This window comes from Salvelinus sp. IW2-2015, linkage group LG32 (assembly GCF_002910315.2).
Source record: "Salvelinus sp. IW2-2015 linkage group LG32, ASM291031v2, whole genome shotgun sequence".
In the NCBI taxonomy this organism is placed as follows: Eukaryota; Metazoa; Chordata; class Actinopteri; order Salmoniformes; family Salmonidae; genus Salvelinus; species Salvelinus sp. IW2-2015.
In genome coordinates, this window is record NC_036871.1 from 18723236 (window position 1) to 18741853 (window position 18618).

Below are 18618 nucleotides of genomic sequence, written 5' to 3' on the forward strand. Positions count from 1 at the left end.
TAACTTTGATCTATGGATCCTTCAACTCAACATTTGATTTGGAATCACAGTATATCCCAGTAACAACTTCATAATATGAGCCTGTTACTAATCACTCATATGATGTTGTTTTCAAATTAAACAATGACTTGGTTAATTGGACTACTTCTTTTCTGCATGTTTGGGACACTAGACAAATGATGTAATACTTACTGGTTTCAATAACTAGTTTGGTCCCTGTTCCAAAGATTACTTTACTGCTTGACAGAGTCACACAATGCATCTGCCTTGAACAATATCTATGAAGGACTTTTTCTTACTCATTAACAAGACAGATCTTAGTGAGCTGCAACAATATATAACTAAACAAAGTTGTAACTACAGTGCTTTTGGTTACATTCAAATAATATTTGCGTGATTATTTTGTCTTTATTTGAAGTTGGGAATCTGGTTATCTGTAACAGTGTTGTTCTACTTCCAAATATCACTAATAAATATTCATATAATATAGTTTTAATGATGTGAAAGGTTGCACAACCATGATTAATCCAATATTTTATTAAATTGCATTTGCACTTACGTGAGTCAACAGTCAACTTTATTCCTTGACCGAAAATGAGTTTGTTCGCACTTGTCACACAGTGATAGACGTCTTAGCAATTACTCATGGACACAACTTTGGACACAAATGGTCTTTAGATTTTGGTTGATTAAATCTCTCAGTTTGCATACATGGACTTGTTTTACATTAGTTTACAACATTATGGATTTATTTTAAATTAACCTCGATCATTCAATAGCCAGGTATTTATCCTAACTTGTGTTAAATCTGTTGAATCTAGTACAACTTTTAGACAGTGATTATTGGCACAATGACATAAAAAATAATTTACTTACTGGATTCAATTATTAATCTTGTGCCTTTCCCAAAGACAATCTTGTTACCACCTCCAGTAGTCACACAGCATGAATCCACATGACATAAACTGTACAGAGTCTATGCTTACAAGAATTAGGGCAATTCAGTCTATTAAGGAAATTAATGTAAATTACAATTCAATAATTTAAAAGGGATATTTATGTTCAATTATGATTTAAATGATTGATCTGACATTTTATTTTACTTCCTGAATTGACTGGAGTGAAGCGTAATCGGCCCCCAACAGACTTTGACTACTGATAGTTGGAATAAAAACAAGTAGCACATGATCAAGTAGCACAAAAAACTAACAGGTATAACAGCTGTAGTACTATGTAACATGTTACTGCACTGTAATTGGTGTCTGCGCGTGGGAATCTATGTAAATAAACCACCTTTTAAGGTTTTTGTCACTAATGTGATTAATTTAATGAACTTACTTGAGTCAACTATTAATTTTGTGCCTGTCCCAAAGATGATTTTGTTGAATCCATCAGCAGTCACACAACATKAACCCACAGCACATAAACCTTTTAGCAAAATACTAGTTGATCTTCTAATGCTAAGAGCATTTCACTGGAAAATACACTGAAACTCTTACACAGTTTAGATTTTTGCCCCCCAAAATGATTTTCCCTGATTATTTTGTCTTTATCTGAAGTTGAGAATCTGGTTATCCGTAACACTGTTGTTCTACTTCCAAATACCACTAATAAATACTAACATAATATTGCTTTTGTAATGTGAAAGGTTGCACACATGTTAAATTGCACAACCATGATTAACCCAGTCTTCTAAATTGCATTTGCACTTACGTGAGTTAATAGTCAGCTTTACTCCTTGACCGAATATGACTTTGTTCGTGCTTGTCACACAGTGTTATATTCCTTAGCAATTACTCATGCACACAACTTCGGACACAAATGGTCTTTACATTTTGGTTGAATAATTCTATCAGTTTGCATACATTAACTTGTTATACATTAGTTCACAAAACTATGGACTGATAAAAAAATATAACTTACTTGAGGTAACTATTAATTTTGTGCCTGTCCCAAAGATGATTTTGAATCCACCCGTATTCACACAACAAGAACCCACATTACATAAACCTCTTAGCAAAATAWTGTTCTCATCTGCTAGGGAATTGATTTCTTCACTGAAACAATRCCTTGTATATAGTCAATTAAAACTGTGTGAATCACTCAATAGAAAACAACTTAAAGACTGATTTTACACTTTTGGATCACTTTTCAAATCTGAATGTCTTTTGCGTTTGAATTAATTACCTAATGATGTGATTTGTCCAAACGATCTYTAACACAATATTGAAAATAAACTTACTTGAGTTAACTATTACTTTTGTGCCTGTTCCAAAGATGATTTTGTTGGCTCCAAGAGTCACACATCAAGAACCCACATARCATAAACCTAGAATGTCTTCTAATAAGTGGACGATTCACTGAAATAATWCCTTGAAAATAGTAAWAAACTATGATTATTTTGTCTTTATCTGAATTGTGGATCTGTGATCTTATTTCAATGACGTAACATATCTATTAAACCATATTCTACAGCCTTTCATCAGGATAATGATCAATGCCACTTGTAGAGGTCCTCTTTGGAGAACATTTGGGAGGCTTATTTCTATAACTATTTCAAGGGAAAATGTAAGATATTGCATTTAGAATTCTTTGGGAGTAATACTATCATTTTACAACACATATACGTGGTCAGACTGGAACATAATTTTAAGGTGAAGGATTGGTATAAGTATGAGCAACAGTATTAATATCTGTTTTAAATCTTACTTGATTCCACAAAAACTGTTGTTCCACTTCCAAAGATCAGCTTTTGTGTTCCAGTATTCACACACTAACTGAAGGGTTAACAAAAACAGCAGACCCCCAACAGCAAAGCTTCTAACGCATCATAATCAATATTCACATACAGTGAATACAGTGTTATATAGTTCTTTTTGTATTTTGCTTATGTTATTGTATTCTTAAATGACAACTATGATTAATATCATATTATTAATGAATTTTCACTTACTTGAGTGAATGATCAGCTTTGTTCCTTGACCAAGTATGAATTTATTCCCGTATGACACACAGTGTTAGATACCATAGCAATTAATCATGGAGTGATTTTTAAACACACCGTTTTGATTGACTGACTATCTGATTCTAATTGAAGCACAACATATTGAAGAATATTTTGACATAATGTATGTTTTTGGGGTAGTTATTGTGTTTAGAAAAATATCTCGGGCACAATTTGCTTTCATAAAAATGTAATTGAATCTATTTAATGTGTTCCAGTTGGGAAGGGATTTTGCTTACCTGTTGATACAGTTAACTGTATTCCTTTTCCAAACACTAACTTTTGTCCCACAGTCACACACTGTTATATATCCATACARAAACAGCCTACCRTAGCTAACTATGGTGAAGATGGTGGACTTATTGATCATTGCAATAGCTGTCTCTTATACACATCTAGATGTGTATAAGAGACAGCTTTTACATAGGCCTAGTATAAACTAATATTTCACTACAATTTTCAAATATTAAATGCATTTTATTACTGATAATTGAGTGAAGGGGGAAAATGTATGAACTTACTGGATTCAATAAGTAATCTGGTGCCTGTCCCAAAGATAAGTTTGCCAGAACCACCTCCAGTAGTCACACAACATGAATCCACACAACATAAACKGTACACTGTCTATGCTGAAAAGCTGCTTATAGTTTGTATTCAACAAATTGAGATTGAATGAAGAATATAACAACTAATATAGATTTCATGATATTCACTAATAGCCATGTTTTAAGTCTAGTTTAGCCTWTTTTATGGCATTCTTGATTATGTAGTGATTATGTAATCAATTCCTTACAATTGATTASATAATCAAGAATGCCATATTGACATGTTTTCTCATGACAAATGTAGATCTCTCTTTCTTAGATAATATTATATAAGGTAACAATGTTTGTTTGACTAATTTCACTGGTTCAAGCACATTTACAAATAGCTCAACTGCMCCCATAAAATCTGAATTGCTGGAGTTGATACCAGAGCTCAGTCGTTACAGCACCCCCCTTGAACAAAATAAACAATTCAATTGATGCTCTGTATATCCATTCATCAAATGATTGGAATGAATACAGACATAACCCTTTACCAAGAAGACGTTTTGATTCAGTTATAAACTCATTTTAGGGAGATATTTGTTTCTAGTTTAAAATCCAACGGACATTTAAAGAAATCAAACAATAACTTAATAAAGTAATGCATATAGGTTCTTACTTGTCTCAATTATTAACTTTGTTCCTGTTCCAAATGTAAGCTTCCCTCCAGAGTTAGACACACAGTGGTAGATTGCAATACATTTACAACATGCTTTACTAGATGGTCTTCTTTTCATTTTCTAAATGTCCTTATTTCTCATGAACAACTTATTAGGAAGTTATAAAAATGCACAGTATTTTGTTTTATTTACCGGATTCAACTAACAATTGGGTTCCATTTCCAAAGATAAGCCTGTTACTATTCCCCCTTGTCACACAGTACTTTGTTTTACTTACCAGATTCAACTAACAAATGGGTTCCATTTCCAAAGATAATCCTGTTACTATTCCCCATTGTCACACAGTGTTTTGTTACCAGCTAAAAACCAGATGCCAAATTCGAACATGACAAAATAATGGAATAGTGTTTTAAAATAGTGTGATTTTTTTATATTAACTCCCTCTACTTCATCTACAGTATATTTACAGTGAATTACAGATTTTACTTACGTGTCTCTACAACCACTTTAGTTCCACTTCCAAAAATAAGCTTGTATCCCCCCTGGGCAGACACACTGAGCTACACACCTTACCAAATACTCTAAAATGTAAGTGTGATAGAGGGTAGACCAACTACCAATATGTAATCATTCTAACAAGGTAAATTACAGTAAATGGTAAATAATCAATTAACCTTTTATAGATGTGAAGATTTTAAACTCGTACCACCAATATTGTAATTCATTTTGTCATATTACTCTGTATCAATTAGCATACTTGATCATGTAAGCCTACAGTCATCATGACGTTACACCACACATACTTATTTCATAATGCCATAATTAAACCTTAATTTCCGTCCTTATTTCTACATAGAACTTCACACAAACCTCTGAGCAACACCATATCAAAGCTAACTATTTCACATGCTTATAGACATGCAAAAYCATGAAAATAATGAACATTCTCAAAAAGGCCCTTTGACTTTCTTTCTAAAGCAAACTGTACTTACTGCTTAGTACTAGTAGCCTTGTGCCTCTCCCAAAAATKATCTTTGTACCGGCATCATTCACACAGCCTGACACACCAGTATATAAACTCCCAATGCATAGGTCACCTCATCTCAGCAGAAAACACTTCAAATTACAATCTGAACCTGTCCAAACTGATTCAGTATAAAATCAGTACAAAAAAATATTAAAATAAGTTTAAATTATGATGATGGATTCATCACCTACCAGTATTTATGAACAGTTGGGTTCCCCTACCAAACACAAGTTTTCCTGCTGTCCCAGTAGTCACACAGCATTAAACTGCAGTACAATTACAGCAGTTTGTTGTGCACTTACTGTAATAAGTCTTGAGACGAGACAATGCATTTTTAACTCATTCTCAGATATATCTTGAAATCACTCAACCAACCAACTTCAGGTTGTTATTTGAATAGAAGTTCTGCCCTTTATCCACACAAAGCCAACACTGTAGTTAGTTTAGGCTGATTACCTGATTTGTGTATCTCACTATTTATTTAATTAGGGTAGTTGTTAAAGAAAAGTCCCAGTGATGTTATACTTGAAATAATCTCACCTTTCTCTACAAACAGTTGAGTCCCACGTGCAAAAGTAATTTTGTCACTTGTTCTTGTCACACAGTGTATTCTTGCTCACTAAAAACCTGATTTGCCCAGACTTCCTGACTAGACATTTTAAGTCACTATTTTAAGTAACTTCTCACTATTAMGTTCTGGTTACCCAATGGAAACAACATCCAAAAAAGTAAAACGTAGGAACATAGAAAGTTTTGTTAACTTTTTAAGAGAACTTAGAGTTTTTGGGGTTAAATCCAAATAATACCATATATTTTACTGTTGGGAATACATTTAATTCAGTATTTAAGCGAGAAATATATTAAACTTACGTGTCTCCACAATCATTTTTGTTCCACTCCCAAAAATAAGCTTTACTCCCCCCTGGGTATTCACACTGAGATACAGACCATGACGATTACTCTGTACTAAAAATGGACCATTTCCAAATCATCTCTTCATAGATAACAAAATGCTAAATATGGACTGAAATTAAAACTGAAAATGTTTAAATATTAAGTAATATTATAATGCATTTTGCTACATTCTACTGTATGAATTGGAATTATTTTATCAGCTAAGCCTAATGAAGTTACCACACACAGACTTATTTCATAATGCCATGATGAAACCTTAATATTTGCCCCTATATCTATGTAGACCTTGACACAAACCTTTGAGCAACACCATATGAAAGCCTTTTTTCCTTTCTTACATGCTTATAGACATGCAAAACCATGAAAATACTGAACAAGGACTGCATGATATTATTCAAAAAGGCAGTTTGACCTTCTTTCTAAAGCAAACTGGGTTTACCGCTTAGTGCCAGTAGCCTTGTGCTTCTCTCAAAAACAATAGTATCATTCACACAGCCTGACACAATGAATAGTTCACCTCATCTCAGCAGAAAACAGTTGAAAATTACAATCTGAATCTGTCCAAACTGATTCGGTATTAAATCAATGCTAAAAAGATACAAATACGTTTAAAATATGATGATGGATACATCACCTACCAGTATTTATGAACAGTTTGGTTCCCCTGCCAAATATTAATTTTCCTGTTGTTCCAGTAGTCACACAGTGTCAAACTGCAGTACAATTACAGCAGTTTGTTGTGCACCTATACAATATTGTAATACTTCATGAGACAATGCATTTTTATCTCATTCTCAGATATATCTTGAAATAACTCAACAAACCAACTTTAGGTTGTTATTTGAATATTGAATATAAATGTTCTGCCCTTTATCCACAAAGCCAACATTGTAGTTAGCTTAGGCTACTGGTTACCTGATTTGTGTATCTCACTATTTATTTATCTATGGTATTTGTTTAAAATAAGTGTCCCAGTGATGTTAAACAATCTCACCTTTTTCTACAAACAGTTGAGTCCCACGTGCAAAATAAATTTTTTCACTTGTCACACAGCGTATATTTGCTCACTAAAAACCTGATTTGCCATGACTTCCTGACTACATATTTTTAGTCACTATTTGAATTCACTTTCCACTATTAAGTTCATCTTACAAAACTGAAAAATATATTTAAAACAAATATATATGAAAAACGTATGAACACACAGTTTAGTTGACTTTTTAGGATTATATTTAGTTACTCTAATTTTAAAAAATGAGAAATTCAAATAATTTGTTTGTTAGGAATGCATTTTAAAGCATTTAAGCAAAAAAATATTAAACTTACGTGTCCCCACAATCATTTTGATTCCATTCCCAAAATGTATCTTTCCTGCCCCCTGAGCAGTCACACTGAGATACAGACCATGACATTTACTCTGTACTGACAATGGACCATTTCCAAATCAGCTTAGAAAACAAAAATCTCATGGAAAAGAAAAATCGAAATATGTTATGAAATTAAAACTGAAAATGTTTAAGTAGTAAGTATTAAGCATTGAGCAGAAGAGCAGATTTTAACACAAACAGTTAATTCCCAATAACGTTGTAAAATGAATTTGAGAGAGCTATATTCTCCACTGTTGCAACACATAGCTGAGAAATGACACAATATTGAAAACAATAAGTAATACTTACGGGATTGCACAATGACATTCACTCCAGATCCAAAAATCAGCTTATTGTTAGACCCAGCCGACCACAGTGCTACACTCCTGTACACAAATCCTCTTCTTCACTACAGGGTCAACAAAACAGTTTTAGGGTCAAGTCGAAGACATTATTCAAGATATACCAAGCAATCTCAGTCAGTATTTTAGTCACATACAAGAATTTGAAAAACAAAAACTTAAAAACTTCAGATAATCAGAGCAATATTAATGTGGTTCATAACAAACTGTACAATACTTCACAATGTATCATTTTTTTCAATGCATCATTTATATCTTATATCTTGCAGCACGTGCAAGTATAAGATGATGTAAATATCCACTTAGTGATTTTAATATATTCCACATTCAAGAACTCTACATAACTACATAAATCTCTTGTTGCACTTACATGACTGCAGCTCTTCTGTTCCTTTGAGAAATGAAGTCCTTGGCTGAGGAAAAGCTCTCACACTGCAAACTCTCAAAATAAATACAGTTAGTGTCACCAATCCACCATTATTTGATTGTTTTACATTGCCTTACATACATACATAGCCCTTGCACCTATAAACTGTGTTTCAAATTAATGTGTAATATTTGCTATATGATCTTTGGATAACTGTAATTAAATAAAGTACCTTTAAGTCCGTGTGCTCTTTGCTGAATACCGGCATGTTCTTCCATTCAGGACTCATTTATACTTCTCTTTATCATACTTCTTTGTCTTGCAGGAAAGGATCAGGATATCAGATATATAATGTACATACTTTTGACCTACTGGCCTACATTGCTCCACGGAAGAGACCACAAATTCCAAGCCTCACCTGTGGCCTACATTAGGTAGACCTTAGTCTTGTGTGCCAATCTCATAGTGTTGAAAGAGATCAGGTAGACCTAGGAAAGGTTTAGACTTTCAACACCATAGTTTTTAGGACCAGTTATTGGCTACTCGACCATGTGTGTGGAGAAAAGATCAGGTTGAGTCCCAAATGGAACCCTATCCCCTATATAGTGAAGTACTTTTGACCAGGGCTCCTGGGGCCTCTAGATGTGTACTACATGTGCATCTTCACCAAAATGTACCAATAACATGACAAATATGATGTATTTATTCATTTAATAAAACACTTGAACACCAAAAAGCTGCAAATTCACAAGCAAAATGTATTACGGTGGTTCAATTGATCATATAGAAGATACACAACTGAAAACACAATACTGCATGACATTTTTCCTCACATCATCTCTCTATGCCTCCTTCTCAAAATGCATTAGAGGAGAAGGAACCAGAAAGAGACAAAGAGGGAGGACATGAAGAATCAAGAAAATACTATTAAGATACACGCAGTGAAGCAATACTCAGGGCCCAGTTTTTCAAAAATGTTCTGGATTTGGCAGATCGGATAGGATTAAGTGCATAAAAATAGAATGAATAGAACGGACAAATAGTTGACTTGAATGGGGATTCCCGTTTCTGTCAGTCTATTTCTATGCATTTAATCCTATCCAATAGGCAAAATCCAGACAGATAACTTTTGAAAAACTGAGCCAGGTGATTTAGTGGTCACAATGTCAACAAAGAAAAATACATTTGCAACCAGCAGAGGGCAACATCATCTTATATTTTAAAATGTGCACTTCTCTACTAAATCTGAAAGCCAAATGATTAGTCCTAAGCAAATGTTTCTGGTAAACCGGAGTCTGACTACTACTTTCCAACCATTTTAGTCATTTGATAGACATTCACCTTTTCACATTCATAATGGTTTAGATTAGAATAAAAAAGCTGTGTCTGTTTATTTCTATACATTTACAGCTCCCATATACGATTATAAAATGTTTGACTGATATCAGACACACATGTAATTGCAAATGATTTTCATAATACAATTCATCAACCATTATAAGGTGTGTGTTTCTCACTATCATGTGTGTTTCTCGCTATTGTTACTTCTTGAGCACGCATGCAAATAAAGTAACTGATGGAGCCATTTCTTGGAAGTCAAGGTGTCTTATAGATCTTTATCTGTTCATTTGGTTTGACTGTTCATATGGTTTCAATGTACTGGTGAAAATGTGGTTTAAATTCTCTATTGACAGGTTTTGTGCATTTAGAAACAACTGCAACGTATTCACGTACAAAACTTGATCAATGTACAATTACATTATTGTTTGAAATCATTTTTGGAGTCTTTATACACTTCTGATGACAACTTGCAGTTAAAGATATAATACAAGTAAATAGAAATAATATAACATAATATAAAATGATATAGAATATAAAATGTAACCTAATGTTTAATACCAAACAATCACATGCATTACATGTGTATTTAGTATCTAGTATTTCCAAAATGTAAGCAGAGGAATTGCAGCATTCAACCCTGAAAAAGTCAGATACTAATATTGTTGAAGCTCTTGATAAAACCACAAGGCAGGTTTGACAAACTGGATGCATAGCAGAACTGAAAAGTAGGAGTCCAAGTGAAAAAATGTCTGTAAATAGAATAATTGCGAATTATTCTGTAATGCAATCAAGCAAATTATTATATATTATACTTTTTCTTTACAGCTGTCATTTAATCAATTTATGTCAACAATCGGTTAAACAAAAACAGAGTTCATTTCACTTACCTAGAACACCAGGGCCTTGACAGTAAATAGCACATTAAATGCCACGGCTTTGGCAAACAGCACTCTCAAACCATATACAACCAAGGATGTGAAGTTCATCTTGGTATAATCTGTAAGAAACAAGTGTCATTTCAGTGTTTTGCACACTTAGACTTGCTGAAACGTAAACATGTGTGCATTATACAGTAAATGTGCGGCAGTACAATTGACTTTACACCATGTTTTTATGAAGTGTAGCAAAGTATCACCAACCGGTATAGTTGGTGGCAGTAGCATTGTTGAGGGGTTCATCTTTGCAATTGACAGAAGCAGTTGTAGCCGTGGTGTTATCTGAAAGCCAATAAGTGATTATTAAAAGTTATTTCTCATCATGTCATTTACAGCCATCTTTACCATTCTCGATGAATGATCGAGATGTTCATTGATAAATATACTTATTTAATTAATTGTTCAAAGCCTCAGTAATAATGTGAGGTATTATTGTATATAAATTATTACAGTTAGACACATCTGCAACATCATCTTTATCAACAACGCGCTTCTTGACGCCCTTCATCTCACAACCCTTGATATTCTCTTTGGAGAATGCGGCAAAGAAGTAGGTACGTGTGGAAGATAAAGCTGCCTTGGTTGTGTCGAGACCGACAGTTTTATTATTCCCCAGGGTCAGTTTCATGTTTTCCATCTTAGGAAAGAAGCCTGTAGCCAGGCACACATCAGGCTGGTCATCATCCCCTATCTTGTGTAGTGGTGTGAGAATGGACAGTGTTGGGCTGGCAGAAGCTCCATCTGGAAAATACAATAGGTTTAGGTTGATTTAAACATCTTGCTAAATATGCAGAAACACAAAAAAATGATATGTCACACAATATATTTTAAAAAAACAGGTACAAATGTAGGGTTAGTTGCCCATCCCTAAATCAGGGATGGGCAACTTTGATGGGGGGCAACTTTGATGGGCAACTTTGATGGGGGCCACAAAATCTGGGCTCATCATAATGGGGCCGCGGTTGCTAGCGGGTCTGCGTACCCACATTACAAGCAAAACAATCTTTGTGACAGCAAAGATACATTTTCCAAGTTTTAGAGTACAGTTTGTGCAATTCTACACATTTTGCCATGTGGTGTAGAGAAACTGTTGCAGTTTTAAAGCAAGTTGCTGCAATTGAACACATTTTTCCATGTGGTGGAGAAATGATTTAGCAATTTTATAACAAATGTCATGTTGTTCTACTCATATTACCATGGGGTGAAAGAGGAAAATAAAGTGTTTTACAGCAGATTTTCCGCAAATCTACACATTTGCCATAAGGTGTAGAGAAATATTTGCCGTTTTTAATATGATTGATATTTATGTGAGACTGAGTAACAAAATCAATGAGGGTCCCTGGCCAGTGATTCGACCATGATAAAAAGTTTAGATAGCTGGCCACGAAACTAATTTAGCAATCTAAAAAATGTTAGCGGACATGGGCTAATTGACTGACTATCAGTGACTGACATAACAAGAGAAAAACTGCTGATTCACAGCCACATTTAGAAATGGCACTTGGTGTAACCTACTAATGTAACTTATCTTAGGGGGGGGGGTATATTTATTTATTATATATTATTTATTTATTTATTTTAATATCCAGATTTATTTTTATTCTGTATAATCTGATGGACAGTTTGCTTGAAGTATTTCAGTAACTTAAATGATCAGACAAAGAAAATGAGAACTGGCCCCACATCACAAATCAACTTGTAACTTCCAACATTATGTATTTTCTGTAAGATAAAACCATTTGGTGTGGTAGATTTAGGTGGTTCATATACTGAAATACTGAATGATTATCATTATTAATACCATTATCTATCCAGCGCAGGCTCATTGAGAAAAATATATTTTACATGTGACATGGTACGAGACAGCAATAGCACAGCAATGTTATAAATCATTTGAAATATTCAAAAACATAGTGTGATAACTGAGAGCTTGGTCCAAAACTAAAGCTTTTGTTGCACATTCACAGCCTGTTTGCAAATCTCATCTAAAATATAAGGCTTTCTCCCAAAACATTTGTAACATAGGCTACTTGTATCAAATTAACACACTTTCACCCCCTAGATATTTTAGATTTTCACAAATTTCCTAATTACTCAGTAATAACATGTTAATTATTGCATATTGAGAATTTACTTACTGGGTTGAACAATGAGATTGATGGCTTTTCCAAATGTCAGTTTAKCTGCACTGTGGAACATGTCAGTACAAAAACCTCTTACATCTGGTTTGTATAATTACAGCGTTATGTCACTTCCAAATACAGTTTGGGATTAATTGCAGAGTCAAGATGGCAACCTAGGACATGTTTAAGTTTAAAAAATATATTTTCACACTTTCATAATCAAAGTTGTAAAACTAAGGCTAAGACCAACTTGAACAAATAACTAGATATATTGCCATGTTTGCAAAGATAATGAACTAACTACTTACCAAAACTGTAGTGCAATTTGTTTGCCCAGTAGTGTCAGGTGCCTTGTTGACTTTTAAGGTTCTGAACATAGAAATTATGTTGAGGGTTTTTGTACAACGCAACATGAATATTCAGTCACTGTGGTATCCCAGTCGACACTGTGAGAAAACGTAGCACAAAAACCCATACACATTGATATCATCAACCTTTGGATAGGTGTCATAGAATGACAATGTTTCTTGATAGACAGGTAGCATTTCCTTAGCATTCTAAAAAGTTTAAAAAGTCAATGATAAAAAAATATGTTAAAACGTTTTTCTACTTTTTTTTCTGTTTGTGAATCAGGCCCTTTAGGGAAAAAGACATTCAAGCACCGTCTGAACCCCCTTTAAAGCGGCAATCAGCAGTTGAAACAATAACAAAGCAACTCCCCGCCACTGTTTCGGTAGAAAGCTGAGGGATGGTGCTAGAGAAATGTAACCACTCAAATTCATAGACAGAGCTATGGATGCAAGGACTGACCATCCATGACATTTACATTTTAACCATGTTTTGAGGCTATATAGTGTTTGTTTATATTACATTTGTTTACAAACAGTGGAGTAAAACGAGCTTATAATTTGGGTTCTGTTGGTGTATGACAATTGCTCATGAGCTCATGAGGCATTTATAAGCTATATTCTTCAAGAATCAATGGGCAGCCAGCCTACTTATCATTAAAAGTCCCAAAATGTATGCAGCAAATGGAAGTAAGTGTCATTTAACGAAGTTTAACTATACTTCCTTACATTTACTGTAGGCGTAAATGATCAAAGGATCCAGCCCTAACCTTTTGTGTAAAACATTTTAGTGGCCTCCCTCTTGATGGTGGAGCTCACATTTTTTAGTTTTAAAGCAAGTTTGCTGCAATTATACATATTTTGCCATGGGGCGGAGAGAAGATTGTGCATTTTATAACAAATATTATGCAGTTCTACAGCAAATTTCCTGCAATTATACCCATACCTGCAATTATACACATGTTAATAGGATGTCCGGTCAGTAATTCGAAGTTTAGATGGCTGGCTAAACTAACCTACCAATCAAATGTTTTTACATACTGTAGGCTAATTGAGTGACTGTTTCTACCTAGGTTTCCATCCAATTCGCGACAGATTTTCATGAGAATATTATAAAACCTGCAAAAAGATATGAGCATTTCCCCACTAGAGGTGTGTTTCCATCTGGCTAACTTTGTTGCAAATAAAAGGCTGTACGTGATGACGTACTGCACATAGAAAAACACTTTTGTGCTTGTTTTCATGTACAGAAAAAAAAACGAGTTTAATGTGCTTACATTGCATTTTCCAGTCTACCGATAGTTTTGTCACACAAACTGTTGCAATAAAAGGCAAACTTACTGGTTTGCGCAGGCGCTCTATACAACAGTTCACTTATCAAGTGGACACTGGACAGCAGTGTTGTGTTTGAGACYACCTAAAGCGAGACAGAGTCAAGACCATGATTGTAATTAAGTCAGATCGCCACCATAATAAAATAACATGTAGATATGGATTCTTTAGGCATTCAAAAWGTTTTTTTWAAATGCATGCTGAGAAATAGAGAKCAACTCTACAAATTGTCACTAAGCAACCTCCGGTCTCCCCTTAGCGAGTGCATGACAAAAAATGTTTTGCCCAGACTCCCATACTAGTGGAGAAAGAAAATTCCCACAAGGGTGACAAGGTTTGAGGATATCTTTCAACAAATAAAGGACAGTAATGTTATGAGTAAAGTATGAACCATACTTTATAAATGTGTCATGAAAGAAGCGTGTATTTGGCCTGGCAAAGCAGTTTTATGTGTTGACTGAACAGGGGTTAATAAGTATGAATTTTCTCCTCCGCTGGTCTCAGGAAGAAATAAATTACTAGTCCTCATGCTCCAATCATCATTGTCCGAGACAAAGTCAAGACCCAATCAAAATGTATTCGACACCCAGGCAAGACCAAGACACTCAATACATGGTCTTGAGACCGGACATGAGAGTACTACAACACTGCTGGACAGGTTAGGTTAAATGATGAAATTGAGAAGAGAAAGATCAATTTTATTTGTTAATTGGCAGCTAAGCACCGATCATCATGTCACTAGCATACAAATAAAGTCCCTCTATTGGAAAGGAGCATCAAGCTAATAACCGTGCACTTTCATCACCCTGTGGCCTAAACTGTGCATCTTTTCATAGCATCGCTTGTTTTGAGCGCAATTCATCACATAATACATTTTACCGACACTAAGAGATCCCACCATGTCGAACGAACAAATTGTCTGTCACCATTTATAAAATTGTACCGAAACTTCGTGTTTCCATCACACTTTCCAATAATTTTTTTAATGAATAATGAMTTTATTCGCATAAAAACTGTGGATGGAAACGTGATTAGCGACTGACATAAGATAAAAACTGATGATGCACAACCAAATTTCGAAATTGCACCTTGTGTATTCTTCTATTCTAACGCTCAACAGTGTGTTTGTTTTTGGTCACGGGGGGCCGTAAGCGGTGGCTTATCTCACGTAGTGGCTAAGGCCAGCCCGGATGATCAGTTGTATTTCTTTTAGTTTTTGTTCAGGTACATACCTAGTTTGAATCAATGTGGTACCCCAMTCCACACACTGAAATACCCCTCAGCAAAAACTCTTCAATCATTTGAGATATTAACAGGTGACTTGCGCATGTGGAAAGCTAGGGTTTCCTGTGTGTGGTGGGGAGGGAGGGTGACAAGTCTGTGTGAAAATGTAAAGTTCTTGCTCAGTTCTTCTTGATAGCAATAAGCCTACATAACACAGTCAAAAYTATCCATTTAATGGATAGTTACGTTTAGTTACTTTCTATACAAATTCTAAACCAGTACAGCATGAATGGAGACCATACACAAATGTATTGTACATGCTTTTGTCCTGAATAGGGAGAGCTGGGAAAAGTAAACTCGGTGCACAAATTACCATAATACTTTGAGAAACCATACATACAGTATGTGATAGTCGGGTCATTCCATATGATTATAATCACTTTCTGACTGAACCCCTTTCATACATGTTTGCCCATGGTGGAGGYGGTCAGAAAGTGACTTTTTGGACCTGAATGCCAAAACATTCAGAAGCTAGAGGTGCTCAACTTGACCCATTTGAAAGTTTACAAACAGGGTTGTCAAACTGTTTAATGGTTTATTGAAAAACAATGTTTAATAAAAATTGCAATTTTCTTTTTGTTTTAATATCAATTATCTAAAAACACGTGAACTCAGATTTTTCAAATTTTCACAAATRTTGTAGCTTMGACCCTATTTTACATCATCTGAAATGTTTATGTTGTGCCCACCATCGGTTGAGACACGGAATACTCTAATACAGGGTGGGCGTCATTTCAATCATAGATATAGAATTCATAGAACGTATTCAAATAATTCAGACCCCTGCAATTTAGSTGGTACACCATAGACATTCAAATTACATTTAACCTCCAATTACTAGCAGAAAGCTGGCCRAAAGCTGTCGAAGGTCAACTTGAATGGGAATGTATATTCTATTAYGAATATTTCTATGATTTCAATACGTTTTCTATGGAGKRTTGACAGAATAATTTATAACAATGGATATTCCCAATCAAGCCAACATTCTCTGATGTGTGGACCTCCAACCATCTTTGTGGTACAATTTGAAAGTTTTAATTTCAACTTCATTCACATTTTAGTACATTTACAATGCATTCAGAAAGCATTCAGACCCCTTGACATTTTGCACATTTTGTCACGTTACAGCCTTATTCTAAAATTGATTAAATATTTTTCCCCCTCAATCTACACACAATACCCTATAATGAAAAAGCTAAAACAGGTTTATAAATTTTTGCGAATTTATTAAAAAGAAAAAACAGAAATGCCTTATTTACATAAGTATTCAGAACATTTGCTATGAGACTCGAAATTGAGCTCAGGTATATCCTGTTTCCACTGACCATCCTTGAGATGTCTCTACAACTTGATTGGAGTCCACCTGTGGTAAATTCAATTGATTGGACATGATTTGGAAAGGCACACACCTGTCTATATAAGGTCCCACAGTTGACAGTGCATGTCAGAGTAAAAACCAAGCCATGAGGTCGAAGGAATTGTTCAAGACAGGATTGTGTTGAGGCACAAATCTGGGGAAGGGTAACAAAAAATGTCTGCAGCATTGAAAGTCCCCAAGAACAGAGTGGCCTCCATCATTCGTAAATTGAAGAAGTTTGGAAACCCCAAGACTCATCCTAGAGCTKGCCGCCCAGCCAACTGAGCAATCGGGGTGAAGGGCCCTGGTCAGGGAGGTGATCAARAACCCAATGATCACTCTGACAGAGTGTGTGGAATGGTACTGCTTGACCTACAGAAGGCYTTTGATACAGTTAACCACTGTCTCYTAATCTCCAAACTGGAGGCACTGGGGTTAAGCAGTATCCCTCTAGGCTGGGTAAAGTCATATTTAAAATCAGGAAGGGAGCAAGTAGTAGAGGTTAATGGTTCACTGTCTCAGGCAAAACCAATGAGTTGTGGCGTTACGCAGGGGTGTGCTTGGGCCTCTGCTGTTTTTATTGTATATTAACGATATGAAAGATGCTTGTTCTTGCCATCTTTTTCTTTATGCGGATGACTCTACACTTCTGGTGTCTCACAAAATGTAAACTATGTTGGAGAGCATACTTAGCACAGAGCTTACTAACATTAGCAAATGGCTTGGAGATAAGCTATCTCTGCACTTAGGGAAAACTGAAGCAATTATTTTGGGATCCAGACCTAAATTGTGTAGGTCGTCTRAAATCAGAGGAGTTAGGGGGTGAGGTGCTGACTACTAAAACCTCTGTTAGCTACTTGAGATGTATCCTTGATGGAAGCTTGGGAGGTGTGAGCATGGCCAATAAGGTGCTAGGGAAGGTTAATGCCAGGACTAAGTTTTTGGCTAGAAAGTCCAAGCTGCTTGATAAGGACTCCATGAAAGTGCTWGCTACTGCCCTCATTCAATGCCATTTTGACTATGCTAGTACTTCCTGGTTTGGGGGCTTATCTAAATTTATGAAGGGGAAGCTCCAGATATCCCAGAATAAGCTGATCAGGGTAGTATTGAAGGTGAGTCCACGTACTCACACAGGCAGGAGCTGCTTTCAGGAACTAAACTGGCTGCCTGTTGAGGCTAGGGTGTCYCAGATACGACTAGGTTTGGTTTACAGGAGGATTTATGGTCCTGCGCCCAGATATCTAAGTGATTACTTTCCTCGTGTTAGGGATACACACAATCAYAGCACCAGATCAGGTGTTGCTGATGTGTGCTTWTACAGGTGTTAAAATTTCCAAATACATTTTTAAAAGTAGCTAAATTCGTCAGGGTAGTCTGAAAAGATGCTAAAACTAGCAACAAAATTGCTAGGTGGGCATCACTGGTTGGTGGCGCTCACTGGGCTATATTTGGCTATAAGAGAGGGAGGTCTGAATAGTTGAATCATGAAAGTTTTGTGATAGCTCTTTATTGATTTCTAGTTTGATTGTTTAGGTAACACCAGTGAAATKTAACAGGAWGTTAAGGTATACTAATATTAGAATCTGTTTCCATTATGTGGAACCATGACAGGTCCACAAAGGGGATTAGAGGTTGAGTTGATTTTATTTT

General features: G+C 35.3%; 1 protein-coding gene and 1 gene segment (V, D, J or C); both read right to left on the reverse strand.

Moving 5' to 3' along the window:
* LOC111957167 (T-cell receptor alpha chain constant-like) overlaps nucleotides 1-6139 on the reverse strand; it is a 43067-nt gene extending 36928 nt beyond the window's left edge. Inside the window, 1 exon segment of the C gene segment in view lies at nucleotides 6109-6139. Coding sequence covers nucleotides 6109-6124 — 16 coding nt within the window.
* A 2795-nt stretch (nucleotides 6140-8934) lies between these two features.
* trdc (T-cell receptor delta constant) lies at nucleotides 8935-13209 on the reverse strand. Its single transcript, XM_070436646.1, has 6 exons — nucleotides 12957-13209; nucleotides 12664-12713; nucleotides 10976-11266; nucleotides 10730-10807; nucleotides 10478-10587; nucleotides 8935-10339 (listed from the first exon to the last, which is right to left on the reverse strand). Exons 3-5 carry the CDS (start codon nucleotides 11160-11162, stop codon nucleotides 10478-10480), a joined length of 375 nt encoding a protein of 124 aa, XP_070292747.1. The 5' UTR covers nucleotides 11163-11266; nucleotides 12664-12713; nucleotides 12957-13209; the 3' UTR covers nucleotides 8935-10339.
* Between the last annotated feature and the right edge of the window lie 5409 nt (nucleotides 13210-18618).

Excerpts from the sequence above, each read along its gene's own strand:
- trdc (XM_070436646.1), bottom strand. The coding sequence starts at position 11,162 with ATGGAAAACATGAAACTGACCCTGGGGAATAATAAAACTGTCGGTCTC. Across the intron at positions 10,808-10,975 it reads TGTTGCAGATGTGTCTAACT|ATAACACCACGGCTACAACT; the intron begins GTAATAATTTAT and ends ATTGGCTTTCAG. Across the intron at positions 10,588-10,729 it reads TACTGCCACCAACTATACCG|ATTATACCAAGATGAACTTC; the intron begins GTTGGTGATACT and ends TGTTTCTTACAG.